A 19,534-nucleotide genomic window follows, 5' to 3' on the forward strand; every position below is an offset into this window, starting at 1 on the left:
CGCAGACGCCTGGGCAGGCGTGCTGGAGGCGTGGGCGGCCCGGTCACGTGCGTCAGGGACCTCCACGGGTGGAGGTGAGGCAGGTGATCCGGGTGGCCGGCCCTCCAGTGTCCTCCCCCCGGCCCGGATGTACTGTATACCGGTAAGGTTACAAGGGGGTACATACCGGGCGATGGTGGATTCGGGCTGCGAGCAGTCCATGATCCTCCAGATGTACATGTATGTGTATATGTATGTTTGTACAGTGAATGTGCATGTGGATGTACGAACTTTGAGTGTGTGGGTATGTACTGTATTTGTGTATGTATGTGGGAGCGTAGGTATTGACGGAGGCAGATAATTACATATATCCATATTTGTGTGTTACTTCTTTATTTTCATAGTCATATTACAAAACAGCTAGTGTTCTTTATTTGTTATCTTTTGGTTGTCTGCAAGTACTGTGTGCCAACTTTGAATTTTAGGAATGCGAGGAGAGATCTTCTCTTCTCTCTCATCTAAAGCCGACTTTAGATAAGAGACACAATGGACATGTGGTGAAGTGAGAGAGAGAGAGGGGGGTGGGGGGGGTGGGAGATAGGAGAGGAGAGTGTTTTTCCATTTCTCTCCTTCTCTGGTTGTCCTCAAGTCCAGGGGGAGTAGCAATAAATCCCTTCTCTTTTCTGTTCCTGTGCCCAGCTGTGGAGAAGGGACAAGGAGGGTGGGGGCAAGGGAGACGTTATAGAAGAGTGTTTTCCGTGACATGAGATTAGACCATTTTAGCTGCGCTAGTGAGCGCTTCTGTACTGGATTTGGTCACACGTTTATTTCCAAAGGCTTTGGAAATAAATGACAAAATACCTATTCTGTCTCTGGTGGTCCTTCTTACTCAGCTTCTGTGTCATCAAAAGAGCTTGGGAGTGACCAGCAACTTGAATTCCCTGGGAGGAACAACTGGTCCAAACGCAACAGTATGTATGTATGTATGTATATATGAATAATCGTGTGTAGGTGAGTATATATGTGTATTTGTATGTACAATATATTTGTCTCCCAGTATGTGCGGGAGCCTGAGCACGAGCCCAACCCAAAACAGCAGGTGTGGTGCCCAGGGAACAAGGGACCAGGTCGGCCAGCGATATGAGCCCCACCGTGCCGCCCGGAAGGGCCAGCAGCAGACCGTAGACAAACGCGCCCGGCAGAGGACAAGGCACGGGAGAAGCAGGGGACAGCCAGTCCCCAAGTCAGCGGGAGACCACACCCCACATGTTGTACTTGTACTTGGATGTCAGATGTGAGAGTGTTACTGCTGTCATTCAAATTCCCTCCTCAGGGGGATATCAAGATATCGCCGTCCTAAAATAAAGTGGCAAGTGTGTGAGGAGGCAAATGAATGCTGATTTCAACAAGGAAAAAAAAGGAAGAAAGCTTTTGGAAAAACAAAAAGGAAGCAGATTAAATCCATCGTCAGAAGGATGAACAGTACTCAGAAATTAATCAGGAAGATTTGCAAGATGAACGTTGGAAAACAACCAAAAAATAAACCCCCTTCTGCCTGCCACATTTAGAGATGAACCTTTAGATCTTACACTCCACTGAAGAGTGCATCTAGCAGTAGTGAGACAGTAATGTGCAGTAATAAAATAGTAATGCTATGTAATGAAGTAGTAATGTGCCAATAATGCCCTTTTTTTTTGGTCCCCTTTATTTAGAAAAGTACCAAAACAATTTTGGTACCGGTACCAAAATATTGGTATCGGGACAACACTAATACAACAACAAAGTACAGGTTTTCGTAAACATGAAAGTCTTCCAAGAACCCAACTTAAGTGTTTTCCAAAGCTGATTAAAGGGGAACATTATCACCAGACCTATGTAAGCGTCAATATATACCTTGATGTTGCAGAAAAAAAGACCATATATTTTTTTAACCGATTTCCGAACTCTAAATGGGTGAATTTTGGCGAATTAAACGCCTTTCTAATATTCGCTCTCGTAGCGATGACGTCATAACGTGGCGTCCCATCGGGAAGCAATCCGCCATTTTCTCAAACACCGAGTCAAATCGGCTCTGTTATTTTCCGTTCTTTCGACTGTTTTCCGTACCTTGGAGACATCATGCCTCGTCGGTGTGTTGTCGGAGGGTGTAACAACACGAACAGGGACGGATTCAAGTTGCACCAGTGGCCCAAAGATGCGAAAGTGGCAAGAAATTGGACGTTTGTTCCGCACAGTTTACCGACGAAAGCTATGCTACGACAGAGATGGCAAGAATGTGTGGATATCCTGCGACACTCAAAGCAGATGCATTTCCAACGATAAAGTCAAAGAAATCTGCCGCCAGACCCCCATTGAATCAGCCGGAGTGTGTGAGCAATTCAGGGACAAAGGGCCTCGGGAGCACGGCAAGCAATGGCGGCAGTTTGTTCCCGCAGACGAGCGAGCTAAACACCCTATCGACCCTAGCTTCCCTGGCCTGCTGACATCAACTCCAAAACTGGACAGATCAGCTTTCAGGAAAAGAGCGCGGATGAGGGTATGTCTACAGAATATATTAATTGATGAAAATTGGGCTGTCTGCACTCTCAAAGTGCATGTTGTTGCCAAATGTATTTCATATGCTGTAAACCTAGTTCATAGTTGTTAGTTTCCTTTAATGCCAAACAAACACATACCAATCGTTGGTTAGAAGGCAATCGCCAAATTCGTCCTCGCTTTCTCCCGTGTCGCTGGCTGTCGTGTCGTTTTCGTCGGTTTCGCTTGCATACGGTTCAAACCGATATGGCTCAATGGCTTCAGTTTCTTCTTCAATTTCGTTTTCGATACCTGCCTCCACACTACAACCATCCGTTTCAATACATGCGTAATCTGTTGAATCGCTTAAGCCGCTGAAATCCGAGTCTGAATCCGAGCTAATGTCGCTATAGCTTGCTGTTCTTGCCGCCATGTTTGTTTGTGTTGGCTTCACTATGTGACGTCACAGGAAAATGGACGTGTGGTTAAAATCAGGCACTTTGAAGCTTTTTTAGGGATATTGCGTGATGGGTAAAATTTTGAAAAAAACTTCGAAAAATATAATAAGCCACTGGGAACTGATTTTTAATGGTTTTAACCATTCTGAAATTGTGATAATGTTCCCCTTTAAGAATCTAGCGGGCAACTTTTAATCCAAATCGTTCAAATCAAACTTTATTTATAAGGCACTTTTCGTACTTAAAAGAAATGCAACGCAAAGGGCTTTACAGACTTAAACACAATACCCAAATCCCCATTATTGCACACACACGTACCCAAATAACACACACACACGCACATATGTGAACAAATGAATGCATGGCTGAGTACAGAGGAGACATGTGAGTTAACACTATCACAGAAGATAGTGTTTAAATATAAACAGAACTAAATAAAATCTTGCATAACTAATAAGATAAAAAGTAAAATACAAATGACTTCAATAAAATAATTAATATTAGGTAAAAGCCAAATCAAAAAGGTGGGTCTTAAGCCTGCTCTTAAAAACATGGACATTTTTCGCAGGTTTGAGGTCCTCCGGCAAGCTGTAGTGGAACAATGTCAACCCGTGACTTTGTGTCCTGACTTTTGGAATGATTAGGAGATTAGTGCCAGAGGATCTCAGAGCCCGCGAAGGTTCGTAGGCTAAAAGCAAATCTGAAAGATAAGGAGGCCCAACACCATCAAAACCATTTATAAACCATAATACGAACCTTAAAATTGATCCTGAGACACACAAGGAGCCAATGCATAGATTTTAAAACTGGTGTAATGTGAGCCCGCCTACTGGTCTTTGTCAGGTCAATAACCTTTTTAGGAAGACCAGAAAGCAATAACCTATACGACTTGTAATAAAACCATTCATTAGCGTCTCCGTGTTGCCCTGAGAGAGAATTGGGCAAACTCTGGCTGTATTCATAAAGGGGAAAATTATCACAATTTCAGAAGGGTTAAAACCATTAAAAATCAGTTCCCAGTGGCTTATTTTATTTTTCGAAGTTTTTTTCAAAATTTTACCCATCACGCAATATCCCTAAAAAAAAGCTTCAAAGTGCCTGATTTTAACCATCGTTATATACACACCCGTCCATTTTCCTGTGACGTCACACAGTGATGCCAATACAAACAAACAGCAAGGTATAGCGACATTAGCTCGGATTCAGACTCGGATTTCAGCGGCTTAACACTGTCTGATAAGATAATTACTAACAACTATGAACTAGGTTTACAGCATATGAAATACATTGAATTGAATTGACTTTAATGTTTAGGAAAGTGCGTATGAGGTTCTTCAAAGACTTTCAATCGACTTGGATGTTTAAGAAACTGCTGAGTAAGATTCTTCTTGGATTTTTACGAAAGTGCGTAAGTTAGGTTCTTAATGACTTCCGAATCGACTAATGTTTACGAAAGTGCGTAAGTTAGGTTCTTTAAAGACTTTGAATTGACTTAAATGTTTACGAAATTGCGTAAATTAGGTTCTTCAAAGACTTTCAATCGACTTGGATGTTTACGAAAGGTTCTTCCATGACTTCCAAATCGACTGATGTTTAGGAAAGTACATAAAATGGGTTCTTCAAAGACTTTTGAATTGACTTTGATGTACACGATAGTACGTAAGTGAGGTTCTTTAAAGACTTTGAATTGACTTTAATGTCTCGAAATGGCGTAAATTAGGTTCTTCAAAGACTTTCAATTGACTTTAATGTTTACGAAAGTGCGTATGAAGTTCTTCAAAGACTTTCAATCGACTTGGACGTTTACGAAAGTGCGTAAGTTAGGTTCTTCCACGACTTCCAAATCGACTGATGTTTACGGAAGTACGTAAAATGGGTTCTTCAAAGACTTTTGAATCGACTTTGATGTACACAAAAGTACGTAAGTGAGGTTCTTTAAAGACTTTGAATTGACTTTAATGTTTACGAAATGGCGTAAATTAGGTTCTTCAAAGACTTTCAATTGACTTTAATGTTTACGAAAGTGCGTATGAAGTTCTTCAAAGACTTTCAATTGACTTGGACGTTTACGAAAGTGCGTAAGTTAGGTCCTTCAAAGACTTTGAATCAACTTGGATTTTTACAAAAGTGTGTAAGTTAGGTTCTTAATGACTTCTGAATCAACTGATGTTGAAGCCAAATCAAAAAGGTAGGTCTTAAGCCTGCTCTTAAAAACATGAACATTTTTCGCAGGTTTGAGGTCCGGCAAGCTGTTCCATAGACGGGGCCATAATAGTGGAACAATGTCAACCCGTGACTTTGTGTCCTGACTTTTGGAATGATTAGGAGATTAGTGCCAGAGGATCTCAGGTTCGTAGGCTAAAAGCAAATCTGAAAGATAAGGAGGCCCAACACCATCAAAACCATTTATAAACCATAATACGAACCTTAAAATTGATCCTGAGACACACAAGGAGCCAATGCGTAGATTTTAAAACTGGTGTAATGTGAGCCCGCCTTCTGGTCTTTGTCAGGTCAATAACCTTTTTAGGAAGACCAGAAAGCAATAATCTATACGACTTGTAATAAAACCATGCATTAGCGTCTCCGTGTTGCCCTGAGAGAGAATTGGGCAAACTCTGGCTGTAATCTTAAAATTATAAAAAACATATTTTGTTGTGTTTTTTATATGTGGTATAAAACTAGGTTCAGAGTTGAAAATGACGCCCAGATTTGATGGCGTTAAAGACAATGATTGTAGTTTTGATATGTGTTTCTCTGTCAGGGTCTCAGGGTCAATGACTACAACTTCTGTCTTGTCCTGGTAAAGCTGTAAAAAGTGATCTACCATCCAGGATTGAATAGCTAAAATTCAATTAAAAAGAATATCAATGTGTCATCCGGAGGCTTGGAAATATACAACTGAGTGTCGTCAGCATAACTGTGGAAATTATTCCAGGTCTCCTGATGACACTGCCAAGGGGAATCATGCAAATATTAAAAAGAATAGGACCTAAAATTGATCCTTGACTCACAAGTGACTCCATCGGTCTTCGAGGAGCATGTATCCATACTTACCAAGAATTTTCTTTCTGAGAGAGAAGAAAAGAACCATTTGTGAACAGTACCAGACAGCCTTAAAGGTATTTTTTAACGCCTTCAATGGCTCTAAAGCACGAGACCTCGAGCAAACGTAGCTCATGCATTATCGTTAACAGCAGCAGTCAATGATCGAACAAACCTGAAGTACAAGAATTCGTAAACGTTAAAAGAAATTTGAGTCTATAATTAACGTAAAATAGGCATTTTCAGAAATTGTAGGTCTTCAACAAGGAAATGTAAGCATTTTTGTGTTACACACTTCAATAAGCCTAACGTACGAGATTTGGAGTGCAAATTAGAGACTTCAACAAACATGGTGTATGCATTTTTGTAAACCTTACTTACACACTTTTGTAAATATTAATGTGGATTTAAAGTCTTTGAAGTATCTGACTTAGGCACATTCCTAAACATCAAAGTCAATTCAAAGTCTTTGAAGAACTTAACTAACGTACTTTCGTAAACATCAAGATCGATTCAAAGTCTTTGACAAACTTACGCACTTTGGTTTACAACAAAGTCGATTCAAAAGTCTTTGAAGAACGCATTTTACGTACGTTCGTAAACATCAGTCGATTCGGAAGTCATGGAAGAACGTAACTTACGCACTTTCGTAAACATCCAAGTCAGTTCAAAGTCTTTAAAGAACCTAATTTACGCCATTTCGTAAAAATTCAAGTCGATTCAAAGTCTTTAAAGAACCTAACTTACACACTTTCGTAAACATCAGTCGATTCGGAAGTCATTGAAGAACCTAACTTACGCGCTTTTGTAAAAATCCAAGTAGATTCAAAGTCTTTGAATAATCTTACTCAGCAGTTTCTTAAACATCCAAGTCGATTAAAAGTCTTTGAAGAACCTCATACGCACTTTCCTAAACATTAAAGTCAATTCAAAGTCTTTGAAGAACCTAACTTACGCACTTTCGTATACACTAAAGTCGATTTACAGTCTTTGAAGAACTTAACTGACGTACTTTCGTAAACATCATGATCGATTCAGTCTTTGAAGAACTTACGCACTTTCATATACATCAAAATCAATTCAAAAATCTTTGAAGAACCCAACTTTCGCATTTTCGTAAACATCAGTTGATTCAGAAGTCATTAAGAACCTAACTTACACACTTTCGTAAAAATCCAAGTTGATTCAAAGTCTTTGAAGAACCTTACTAACGCACTTTTTTTTTTAACATCCAAGTCGATTGAAAGTCTTTGAAGAACCTCATACACACTTTCCTAAACATTAAAGTCGATTCAAAAGTCTTTGAAGAACCCATTTTACGTACGTTCGTAAACATCAGTCGATTCTGAAGTCATGGAAGAACGTAACTTACGCACTTTCGTATGAATCCAAGTCGATTCAAAGTCTTTGAAGAACCTTACTAACGCACTTTTTTTTTTAACATCCAAGTCGATTGAAAGTCTTTGAAGAACCTCATACACACTTTCCTAAACATTAAAGTCGATTCAAAAGTCTTTGAAGAACCCATTTTACGTACGTTCGTAAACATCAGTCGATTCTGAAGTCATGGAAGAACGTAACTTACGCACTTTCGTATAAATCCAAGTCGATTCAAAGTCTTTGAAGAACCTTACTAACGCACTTTTTTTTAACATCCAAGTCGATTGAAAGTCTTTGAAGAACCTCATACACACTTTCCTAAACATTAAAGTCAATTCAAAGTCTTTGAAGAACCTAATTTACGCCATTTCGTAAACATTAAAGTCGATTGTTCTTTAAAAAACCTAACTTACGCACTTTCGTATACACCAAAGTCGATTTAAAGTCTTTGAAGAACTTAACTGACGTACTTTCGTAAACATCATGATCGATTCAAAGTCTTTGAAGAACTTACGCACTTTCGTATACATCAAAGTCAATTCAAAATTTTTTGAAGAACCCAACTTACGCATTTTGGTAAACATCAGTTGATTCAGAAGTCATTAAAAACCTAACTTACGCACTTTCGTATAAATCCAAGTCGATTCAGTCTTTGAAGAACCTTACTAACACACTTTTTTTAACATCCAAGTCGATTGAAAGTCTTTGAAGAACCTCATACACACTTTCCTAAACATTAAAGTCGATTCAAAAGTCTTTGAAGAACCCATTTTACGTACGTTCGTAAACATCAGTCGATTCTGAAGTCATGGAAGAACGTAACTTACGCACTTTCGTATAAATCCAAGTCGATTCAAAGTCTTTGAAGAACCTTACTAACGCACTTTTTTTTTTAACATCCAAGTCGATTGAAAGTCTTTGAAGAACCTCATACACACTTTCCTAAACATTAAAGTCGATTCAAAAGTCTTTGAAGAACCCATTTTACGTACGTTCGTAAACATCAGTCGATTCTGAAGTCATGGAAGAACGTAACTTACGCACTTTCGTATAAATCCAAGTCGATTCAAAGTCTTTGAAGAACCTTACTAACACACTTTTTTTTAACATCCAAGTCGATTGAAAGTCTTTGAAGAACCTCATACACACTTTCCTAAACATTAAAGTCAATTCAAAGTCTTTGAAGAACCTAATTTACGCCATTTCGTAAACATTAAAGTCGATTGTTCTTTCAAAAACCTAACTTACGCACTTTCGTATACACCAAAGTCGATTTAAAGTCTTTGAAGAACTTAACTGACGTACTTTCGTAAACATCATGATCGATTCAAAGTCTTTGAAGAACTTACGCACTTTCGTATACATCAAAGTCAATTCAAAATTTTTTGAAGAACCCAACTTACGCATTTTGGTAAACATCAGTTGATTCAGAAGTCATTAAAAACCTAACTTACGCACTTTCGTATAAATCCAAGTCGATTCAGTCTTTGAAGAACCTTACTAACACACTTTTTTTAACATCCAAGTCGATTCAAAAGTCTTTGAAGAACCCATTTCACGTACGTTCGTAAACATCAGTCGATTCGGAAGTCATGGAAGAACGTAACTTACGCACTTTCGTATAAATCCAAGTCGATTCAAAGTCTTTGAAGAACCTTACTAACGCACTTTTTTTTAACATCCAAGTCGATTGAAAGTCTTTGAAGAACCTCATACACACTTTCCTAAACATTAAAGTCAATTCAAAGTCTTTGAAGAACCTAATTTACGCCATTTCGTAAACATTAAAGTCGATTGTTCTTTAAAAAACCTAACTTACGCACTTTCGTATACACCAAAGTCGATTTAAAGTCTTTGAAGAACTTAACTGACGTACTTTCGTAAACATCATGATCGATTCAAAGTCTTTGAAGAACTTACGCACTTTCGTATACATCAAAGTCAATTCAAAATTTTTTGAAGAACCCAACTTACGCATTTTGGTAAACATCAGTTGATTCAGAAGTCATTAAAAACCTAACTTACGCACTTTCGTATTAATCCAAGTCGATTCAGTCTTTGAAGAACCTTACTAACACACTTTTTTTAACATCCAAGTCGATTGAAAGTCTTTGAAGAACCTCATACACACTTTCCTAAACATTAAAGTCGATTCAAAAGTCTTTGAAGAACCCATTTCACGTACGTTCGTAAACATCAGTCGATTCTGAAGTCATGGAAGAACGTAACTTACGCACTTTCCTATAAATCCAAGTCGATTCAAAGTCTTTGAAGAACCTTACTAACGCACTTTTTTTTAACATCCAAGTCGATTGAAAGTCTTTGAAGAACCTCATACACACTTTCCTAAACATTAAAGTCAATTCAAAGTCTTTGAAGAACCTAATTTACGCCATTTCGTAAACATTAAAGTCGATTGTTCTTTAAAAAACCTAACTTACGCACTTTCGTATACACCAAAGTCGATTTAAAGTCTTTGAAGAACTTAACTGACGTACTTTCGTAAACATCATGATCGATTCAAAGTCTTTGAAGAACTTACGCACTTTCGTATACATCAAAGTCAATTCAAAATTTTTTGAAGAACCCAACTTACGCATTTCGGTAAACATCAGTTGATTCAGAAGTCATTAAAAACCTAACTTACGCACTTTCGTATAAATCCAAGTCGATTCAGTCTTTGAAGAACCTTACTAACACACTTTTTTTAACATCCAAGTTGATTGAAAGTCTTTGAAGAACCTCATACACACTTTCCTAAACATTAAAGTCGATTCAAAAGTCTTTGAAGAACCCATTTCACGTACGTTCGTAAACATCAGTCGATTCGGAAGTCATGGAAGAACGTAACTTACGCACTTTCGTATAAATCCAAGTCGATTCAAAGTCTTTGAAGAACCTTACTAACACACTTTTTTAAACATCCAAGTCGATTGAAAGTCTTTGAATAACCTCATACACACTTTCCTAAACATTAAAGTCAATTCAAAGTCTTTGAAGAACCTAATTTACGCCATTTCGTAAACATTAAAGTCAATTATTCTTTAAAGAACCTAACTTACGCACTTTCGTATACACCAAAGTCGATTTAAAGTCTTTGAAGAACTTAACTGACATACTTTCGTAAACATCATGATCGATTCAAAGTCTTTGAAGAACTTACGCACTTTCGTATACATCAAAGTCAATTCAAAAATTTTTGAAAAACCCAACTTACGCATTTTCGTAAACATCAGTTGATTCAGAAGTCATTAAGAACCTAACTTACGCACTTTTGTAAACGTCCAAGTCGATTGAAAGTCTTTGAAGAACCTCTTACGCACTTTTTCAAACATTAAAGTCAATTCAAAGTCTTTAAAGAACCTCACTTACGTACTTTTGTGTACATCAAAGTCGATTTAAAGTCTTTGAAGAACTTAACTGACGTACTTTCTTAAACATCAAGATTGATTCAAAGTCTTTGAAGAACTTACGCACTTTCGTATACTTCAAAGTGGTTCAAAAGTCTTTGAAGAACCCAACTGACGCACTTTCGTAAACATCAGTCGATTCTGAAGTCATTGAAGAATCTAACTTACGCACTTTCGTAAAAATCCAAGTCGATTCAAAGTCTTTGAAGAACCTTACTAACACACTTTTTTAAACATCCAAGTCGATTGAAAGTCTTTGAATAACCTCATACACACTTTCCTAAACATTAAAGTCAATTCAAAGTCTTTGAAGAACCTAATTTACGCCATTTCGTAAACATTAAAGTCAATTATTCTTTAAAGAACCTAACTTACGCACTTTCGTATACACCAAAGTCGATTTAAAGTCTTTGAAGAACTTAACTGACATACTTTCGTAAACATCATGATCGATTCAAAGTCTTTGAAGAACTTACGCACTTTCGTATACATCAAAGTCAATTCAAAAATTTTTGAAAAACCCAACTTACGCATTTTCGTAAACATCAGTTGATTCAGAAGTCATTAAGAACCTAACTTACGCACTTTTGTAAACGTCCAAGTCGATTGAAAGTCTTTGAAGAACCTCTTACGCACTTTTTCAAACATTAAAGTCAATTCAAAGTCTTTAAAGAACCTCACTTACGTACTTTTGTGTACATCAAAGTCGATTTAAAGTCTTTGAAGAACTTAACTGACGTACTTTCTTAAACATCAAGATTGATTCAAAGTCTTTGAAGAACTTACGCACTTTCGTATACTTCAAAGTGGTTCAAAAGTCTTTGAAGAACCCAACTGACGCACTTTCGTAAACATCAGTCGATTCTGAAGTCATTGAAGAATCTAACTTACGCACTTTCGTAAAAATCCAAGTCGATTCAAAGTCTTTGAAGAACCTTACTAACACACTTTTTTAAACATCCAAGTCGATTGAAAGTCTTTGAATAACCTCATACACACTTTCCTAAACATTAAAGTCAATTCAAAGTCTTTGAAGAACCTAATTTACGCCATTTCGTAAACATTAAAGTCAATTATTCTTTAAAGAACCTAACTTACGCACTTTCGTATACACCAAAGTCGATTTAAAGTCTTTGAAGAACTTAACTGACATACTTTCGTAAACATCATGATCGATTCAAAGTCTTTGAAGAACTTACGCACTTTCGTATACATCAAAGTCAATTCAAAAATTTTTGAAAAACCCAACTTACGCATTTTCGTAAACATCAGTTGATTCAGAAGTCATTAAGAACCTAACTTACGCACTTTTGTAAACGTCCAAGTCGATTGAAAGTCTTTGAAGAACCTCTTACGCACTTTTGCAAACATTAAAGTCAATTCAAAGTCTTTAAAGAACCTCACTTACGTACTTTTGTGTACATCAAAGTCGATTTAAAGTCTTTGAAGAACTTAACTGACGTACTTTCTTAAACATCAAGATTGATTCAAAGTCTTTGAAGAACTTACGCACTTTCGTATACTTCAAAGTGGTTCAAAAGTCTTTGAAGAACCCAACTGACGCACTTTCGTAAACATCAGTCGATTCTGAAGTCATTGAAGAATCTAACTTACGCACTTTCGTAAAAATCCAAAATCCAAGTCGATTCAAAGTCTTTGAAGAACCTTACTAATGCACTTTTTTTTAACATCCAAGTCGATTGAAAGTCTTTGAAGAACCTCATACACACTTTCCTAAACATTAAAGTCGATTCAAAAGTCTTTGAAGAACCCATTTTACGTACGTTCGTAAACATCAGTCGATTCGTAAGTCATGAAAGAACCTAACTTGTGCACTTTCGTATACATCAAAGTCGATTTAGTCTTTGAAAAACTTAACTGACTTACTTTCTTAAACATCAAGATCGATTCAAAGTCTTTGAAGAACTTACGCACTTTCGTATACTTCAAAGTGGTTCAAAAGTCTTTGAAGAACCCAACTGATGCACTTTCGTAAACATCAGTCGATTCTGAAGTCATGGAAGAACCTAACTTACGCACTTTTGTAAAAATCCAAGTCGATTCAGTCTTTGAAGAACCTTACTAGCACACTTTTTTTAACATCCAAGTCAATTCAAAGTCTTTGAAGAACCTAATTTACGCCATTTCGTAAACATTAAAGTCAATTATTCTTTAAAGAACCTAACTTACGCACTTTCGTATACACCAAAGTCGATTTAAAGTGTTTGAAGAACTTAACTGACGTACTTTCGTAAACATCATGATCGATTCAAAGTCTTTGAAGAACTTACGCACTTTCGTATACATTAAAGTCAATTCAAAAATCTTTGAAGAACCCAACTTACGCATTTTCGTAAACATCAGTTGATTCAGAAGTCATTAAGAACCTAACTTACACACTTTCGTAAAATTCCAAGTCGATTCAGTCTTTGAAGAACCTAACTTACGCACTTTCGTTAACGTCCAAGTCAATTGAAAGTCTTTGAAGAACCTCTTACGCATTTTTGTAAACATTAAAGTCAATTCAAAGTCTTTAAAGAACCTCACTTACGTACTTTTGTGTACATCAAAGTCGATTTAAAGTCTTTGACGAACTTAACTGACGTACTTTCTTAAACATCAAGATCGATTAAAAGTCTTTGAAGAACTTACGCACTTTCGTATACTTCAAAGTGGTTCAAAAGTCTTTGAAGAACCCAACTGACGCACTTTCGTAAACATCAGTTAATTCAGAAGTCATTGAAGAACCTAACTTACGCACTTTCGTAAAAATCCAAGTCGATTCAAAGTCTTTGAAGAACTTAACTTACGCACTTTCGTAAACGTCCAAGTCGATTGAAAGTCTTTAAAGAACCTAACTTACGCACTTTCGTAAACATTAGTCGATTCGGAAGTCATTAAGAACCAAACTTACGCACTTTCGTAAACATCAGTCGATTCGGAAGTCATTGAAGAACCTAACTTTCGCAAAAATCCAAGAAGAATCTTACTCAGAAGTTTCTTAAACATCCAAGTCGATTGAAAGTCTTTGAAGAACCTAAACATTAAAGTCAATTCAAAGTCTAAAGAACCTAATTTACGCACTATCTTGTACACCAAAGTCGATTTACAGTCTTTGAAGAACTTAACTGACGTACTTTCGTAAACATCATGATCGATTCAGTCTTTGAAGAACTTACGCACTTTCGTATACATCAAAGTCAATTCAAAAATCTTTGAAGAACCCAACTTACGCATTTTCGTAAACATCAGTTGATTCAGAAGTCATTAAGAACCTAACTTACACGCTTTCGTAAAAATCCAAGTCGATTCAAAGTCTTGGAAGAACCTAACTTACGCACTTTCGTAAACATTAAAGTCAATTGAAAGTCTTTGAAGAACCTAATTTACGCCATTTCGTAAACATTTAAGTCAATTCAAAGTCTTTGAAGAACCTAACATACGCACTTTCGTAAACATCAGTCGATTCGGAAGTCATTAAGAACCTAACTTACGCACTTTCGTAAAAATCCAAGTCGATTCAAAGTCTTTGAAGAACCTCATACGCACTTTCCTAAACATTAAAGTCAATTCAAAGTCTTTGAAGAACCTAACTTACGCACTTTCGTATACACCAAAGTCAATTTACAGTCTTTGAAGAACTTAACTGGCGTACTTTCGTAAACATCATGATCGATTCAGTCTTTGAAGAACTTACGCACTTTCATATACATCAAAATCAATTCAAAAATCTTTGAAGAACCCAACTTACACACTTTCGTAAAAATCCAAGTCGATTCAAAGTCTTTGAAGAACCTAACTTACGCACTTTCGTAAACGTCCAAGTCGATTGAAAATCTTTGAAGAACCTCTTACGCATTTTTGTAAACATTAAAGTCAATTCAAAGTCTTTAAAGAACCTCACTTACGTACTTTTGTGTACATCAAAGTCGATTTAAAGTCTTTGAAGAACTTAACTGACGTACTTTCTTAAACATCAAGATCGATTCAGTCTTTGAAGAACTTACGCACTTTCGTATACTTCAAAGTGGTTCAAAAGTCTTTGAAGAACCCAACTGACGCACTTTCGTAAACATCAGTCGATTCTGAAGTCATTGAAGAACCTAACTTACGCACTTTCATAAAAATCCAAGTCAATTCAAAGTCTTTGAAGAACCTAATTTACGCCATTTCGTAAACATTAAAGTCGATTGTTCTTTAAAAAACCTAACTTACGCACTTTCGTATACACCAAAGTCGATTTAAAGTCTTTGAAGAACTTAACTGACGTACTTTCGTAAACATCATGATCGATTCAAAGTCTTTGAAGAACTTACGCACTTTTGTATACATCAAAGTCAATTCAACATTTTTTGAAGAACCCAACTTACGCATTTTGGTAAACATCAGTTGATTCAGAAGTCCTTAAGAACCTAACTTACGCACTTTCGTAAAAATCCAAGTCGATTCAGTCTTTGAAGAACCTTACTAACACACTTTTTTTAACATCCAAGTCGATTGAAAGTCTTTGAAGAACCTCATACACACTTTCCTAAACATTAAAGTCGATTCAAAAGTCTTTGAAGAACCCATTTCACGTACGTTCGTAAACATCAGTCGATTCGGAAGTCATGGAAGAACGTAACTTACGCACTTTCGTATAAATCCAAGTCGATTCAAAGTCTTTGAAGAACCTCATACACCCTTTCCTAAACATTAAAGTCAATTCAAAATCTTTGAAGAACCTAATTTACGCCATTTCGTAAACATTAAAGTCGATTATTCTTTAAAGAACCTAACTTATGCACTTTCGTATACACCAAAGTCGATTTAAAGTCTTTGAAGAACTTACACACTTTCGTATACATCAAAGTCAATTCAAAAATTTTTGAAGAACCCAACTTTCGCATTTTCGTAAACATCAGTTGATTCAGAAGTCATTGAAGAACCTAACTTACACACTTTCGTAAAAATCCAAGTCGATTCAAAGTCTTTGAAGAACCTAACTTACGCACTTTCGTAAAAATCCAAGTCGATTCAAAGTCTGAAGAACCTCTTACGCATTTTTGTAAACATTAAAGTCAATTCAAAGTCTTTGAAGAACCTAATTTACGCCATTTCGTAAACATTAAAGTCGATTTAAATTCTTTAAAGAACTTAACTTACGCACTTTCATATACACCAAGAAGAAAAACTTAACTGACGTACTTTCGTAAACATCATGATCAAATCAGTCTTTGAAGAACTGACGCACTTTCGTATACATCAAAGTCAATTCAAAAATCTTTGAAGAACCCAACTTACGCAGTTTCGTAAACATCAGTTGATTCAGAAGTCATTAAGAACCTAACTTACACACTTTCGTAAAAATCCAAGTCGATTCAAAGTCTTTGAAGAACCTAACTTACGCACTTTCGTAAACGTCCAAGTCAATTGAAAGTCTTGAAGAACCTCTAACGCATTTTTGTAAACATTAAAGTCAATTCAAAGTCTTTGAAGAACCTAATTTACGCAATTTCGAGACATTAAAGTCAAATAAAGGTCTTTAAAGAACCTCACTTACGTACTTTCGTGCGCATCAAAGTCGATTCAAAAGTCTTTGTAAACCTAATTTACACATTTCCGTAAACATCTTAGGTGATTTAGATTATTCTTCAAAACCAATTTTCACATAATTTCGTCCTCAACAAAACCGGTGACGCATTTTGTAGCATTAAAGACTTTTTCGTTTTCCACGAACCCAGCCAGTGCATTTTCGTAAACATAGCATAGGATAGAATAGACTTGGTGTGTATCACAATGGGCAAATTTTTTTGCAGATGATGTGGTCCTGATGGCTTCATCTGGCCAGGATCTTCAGCTCTCACTGGATCGGTTCGCAGCTGAGTGTGAAGCGACTGGGATGAGAATCAGCACCTCCAAGTCCGAGTCCATGGTTCTCGCCCGGAAAAGGGTGGAGTGCCATCTCCGGGTTGGGGAGGAGACCCTGCCCCAAGTGGAGGAGTTCAAGTACCTCGGAGTCTTGTTCACGAGTGAGGGAAAAGTGGATCGTGAAATCGACAGGCGGATCGGTGCGGCATCTTCAGTAATGCGGACGCTGTATCGATCCGTTGTGGTGAAGAAGGAGCTGAGCCGGAAGGCAAAGCTCTCAATTTACCGGTCGATCTACGTTCCCATCCTTACCTATGGTCATGAGCTTTGGGTTATGACCGAAAGGACAAGATCACGGGTACAGGCGGCCGAAATGAGTTTCCTCCGCCGGGTGGCGGGGCTCTCCCTTAGAGATAGGATGAGAAGCTCTGCCATCCGGGGGGAGCTCAAAGTAAAGCCACTGCTCCTCCACATCGAGAGGAGCCAGATGAGGTGGTTCGGGCATCTGGTCAGGATGCCACCCGAACGCCTCCCTCGGGAGGTGTTTAGGGCACGTCCAACCGGTAGGAGGCCACGAGGAAGACCCAGGACACGTTGGGAAGACTATGTCTTCCGGCTGGCCTGGGAACGCCTCGGGATCCCCCGGGAGGAGCTGGACGAAGTGGCTGGGGAGAGGAAAGTCTGGACTTCCCTGCTTAGGCTGCTGCCCCCGCGACCCGACCTCGGATAAGCGGAAGAAGATGGATGGATGGCATTAACAAACTAGACATGACAGTCACCTGTGTTTTTGTGAACACTGATAAAAACGTTGAGTTGATGAGAAATGGTTCGAAAACGGTCTGCGCGTTTCAGCTCGGCAAGCAAGCGTCTCCATTGCACTTTTGAAATTAAACGACTCCCGACGCAGCTGCGTCCCGCTCGCTGAGTAGAGCCGAAAGTCGCAATCAGGCTGCTATTCTCCCGCCTCACCGAGCGCTAAATGAAGGCTTCACCAGCTTTAAACTGAGACCACTTAATCATAAAACCCCATTGTCCACTTCTTTGGTCTCATCCTGGGGGTCTTTGGAGGATATCGGAGGAAGTTGGATGAAGCGTGCCGACATCTCCAGAGTGTATTCATTGTGAAGCACACTGTGATCCACGGCAGCCTGCAGGCAACGCGCAGGTGACCAATTAGCGTGGAAAAGACAGTCATGTCCTCCTCCCCCTTGATGCTTTTATAGGCTGCAAAAAACGTGGCCGGTGAGTCGGATTATGTGGTAGGAGCAGTGTTGGGTTAGATACTGAAAAGCAGTAACTAGTTACGTTATTTCAAAAGAAACCCAGTTACTAACTCAGTTACTTACACCACAAAGTAATGCGTTACTGTGAAAAGTAACTATTTAGTTACTTCTTTTACAAACCCCGTTTCCATATGAGTTGGGAAATTGTGTTAGATGTAAATATAAACAGAATACAATGATTTGCAAATCCTTTTCAACCCATATTCAAGTTGAATGCACTACAAAGACAAGATACGTGCCAAAGTAGTTGGGAAAGGGCATGTTCACCACTGTGTTACATGGCCTTTCCTTTTAACAACACTCAGTAAACATTTGGGAACTGAGGAGACACATTTTTTAAGCTTCTCAGGTGGAATTCTTTCCCATTCTTGCTTGATGTACAGCTTAAGTTGTTCAACAGTCCGGGGGTCTCCGTTGTGCTATTTTAGGCTTCATAATGCGCCACACATTTTCAATGGGAGACAGGTCTGGACTACAGGCAGGCCGATCTAGTACGCGCACTCTTTTACTATGAAGCCACGTTGATGTAACACGTGGCTTGGCATTGTCTTGCTGAAATAAGCAGGGGCGTCCATGGTAACGTTGCTTGGATGGCAACATATGTTGCTCCAAAAACCTGTATGTACCTTTCAGCATTAATGGTGCCTTCACAGATGTGTAAGTTACCCATGTCTTGGGCACTAATACACCCCCATACCATCACAGATGCTGGCTTTTCAACTTTGCACCTATAACAATCCGGATGGTTCTTTTCCTCTTTGACGCCCACAGTTTCCAAAAACAATTTGAAATGTGGACTCGTCAGACCACAGAACACTTTCCCACTTTGTATCAGTCCATCTTAGATGAGCTCAGGCCCAGCGAAGCCGACGGCGTTTCTGGGTGTTGTTGATAAACAGTTTTCGCCTTGCATAGGAGAGTTTTAACTTGCACTTACAGATGTAGCGACCAACTGTAGTTACTGACAGTGGGTTTCTGAAGTGTTCCTGAGCCCACGTGGTGATATCCTTTACACACTGATGTCGCTTGTTGATGCAGTACAGCCTGAGGGATCGACGGTCACGGGCTTAGCTGCTTACGTGCAGTGATTTCTCCAGATTCTCTGAACCCTTTGATGATATTACGGACCGTAGATGGTGAAATCCCTAAATTCCTTGCAATAGCTGGTGGAGAAAGGTTTTTCTTAAACTGTTCAAAAATGTACTCGCGCATTTGTTGACAAAGTGGTGACCCTCGCCCCATCCTTGTTTCATGGAATCTACTTTTATACCCAATCATGGCACCCACCTGTTCCCAATTTGCCTGCACACCTGTGGGATGTTCCAAATAAGTGTTTGATGAGCATTCCTCAACTTTATCAGTATTTATTGCCACCTTTCCCCAACTTCTTTGTCACGTGTTGCTGGCATCAAATTATAAAGTTAATGATTATTTGCAAAAAAAATAATGTTTATCAGTTTGAACATCAAATATGTTATATGGGTTGAAAATGATTTGCAAATCATTGTATTCCGTTTGTATTTACATCCAACACAATTTCCCAACTCATATGGAAACGGGGTTTGTATGATATTTATGTATACACACACACACATATATATATATATATATATAT

General features: G+C 38.2%; 1 protein-coding gene across 1 annotated transcript in view; it reads right to left on the reverse strand.

Moving 5' to 3' along the window:
• Positions 1-363: 363 nt before the first annotated feature.
• LOC133572222 (uncharacterized) overlaps positions 364-19,534 on the reverse strand; it is a 54,599-nt gene continuing 35,428 nt past the window's right edge. Inside the window, exon 6 of the mRNA XM_061925038.2 lies at positions 364-678. Coding sequence (XP_061781022.1) covers positions 400-678 — 279 coding nt within the window. The 3' untranslated portion in view covers positions 364-399. The remainder of the gene's footprint in view (positions 679-19,534) is intronic.

Source organism: Nerophis lumbriciformis, linkage group LG01 (genome assembly GCF_033978685.3).
Source record: "Nerophis lumbriciformis linkage group LG01, RoL_Nlum_v2.1, whole genome shotgun sequence".
In the NCBI taxonomy this organism is placed as follows: Eukaryota; Metazoa; Chordata; class Actinopteri; order Syngnathiformes; family Syngnathidae; genus Nerophis; species Nerophis lumbriciformis.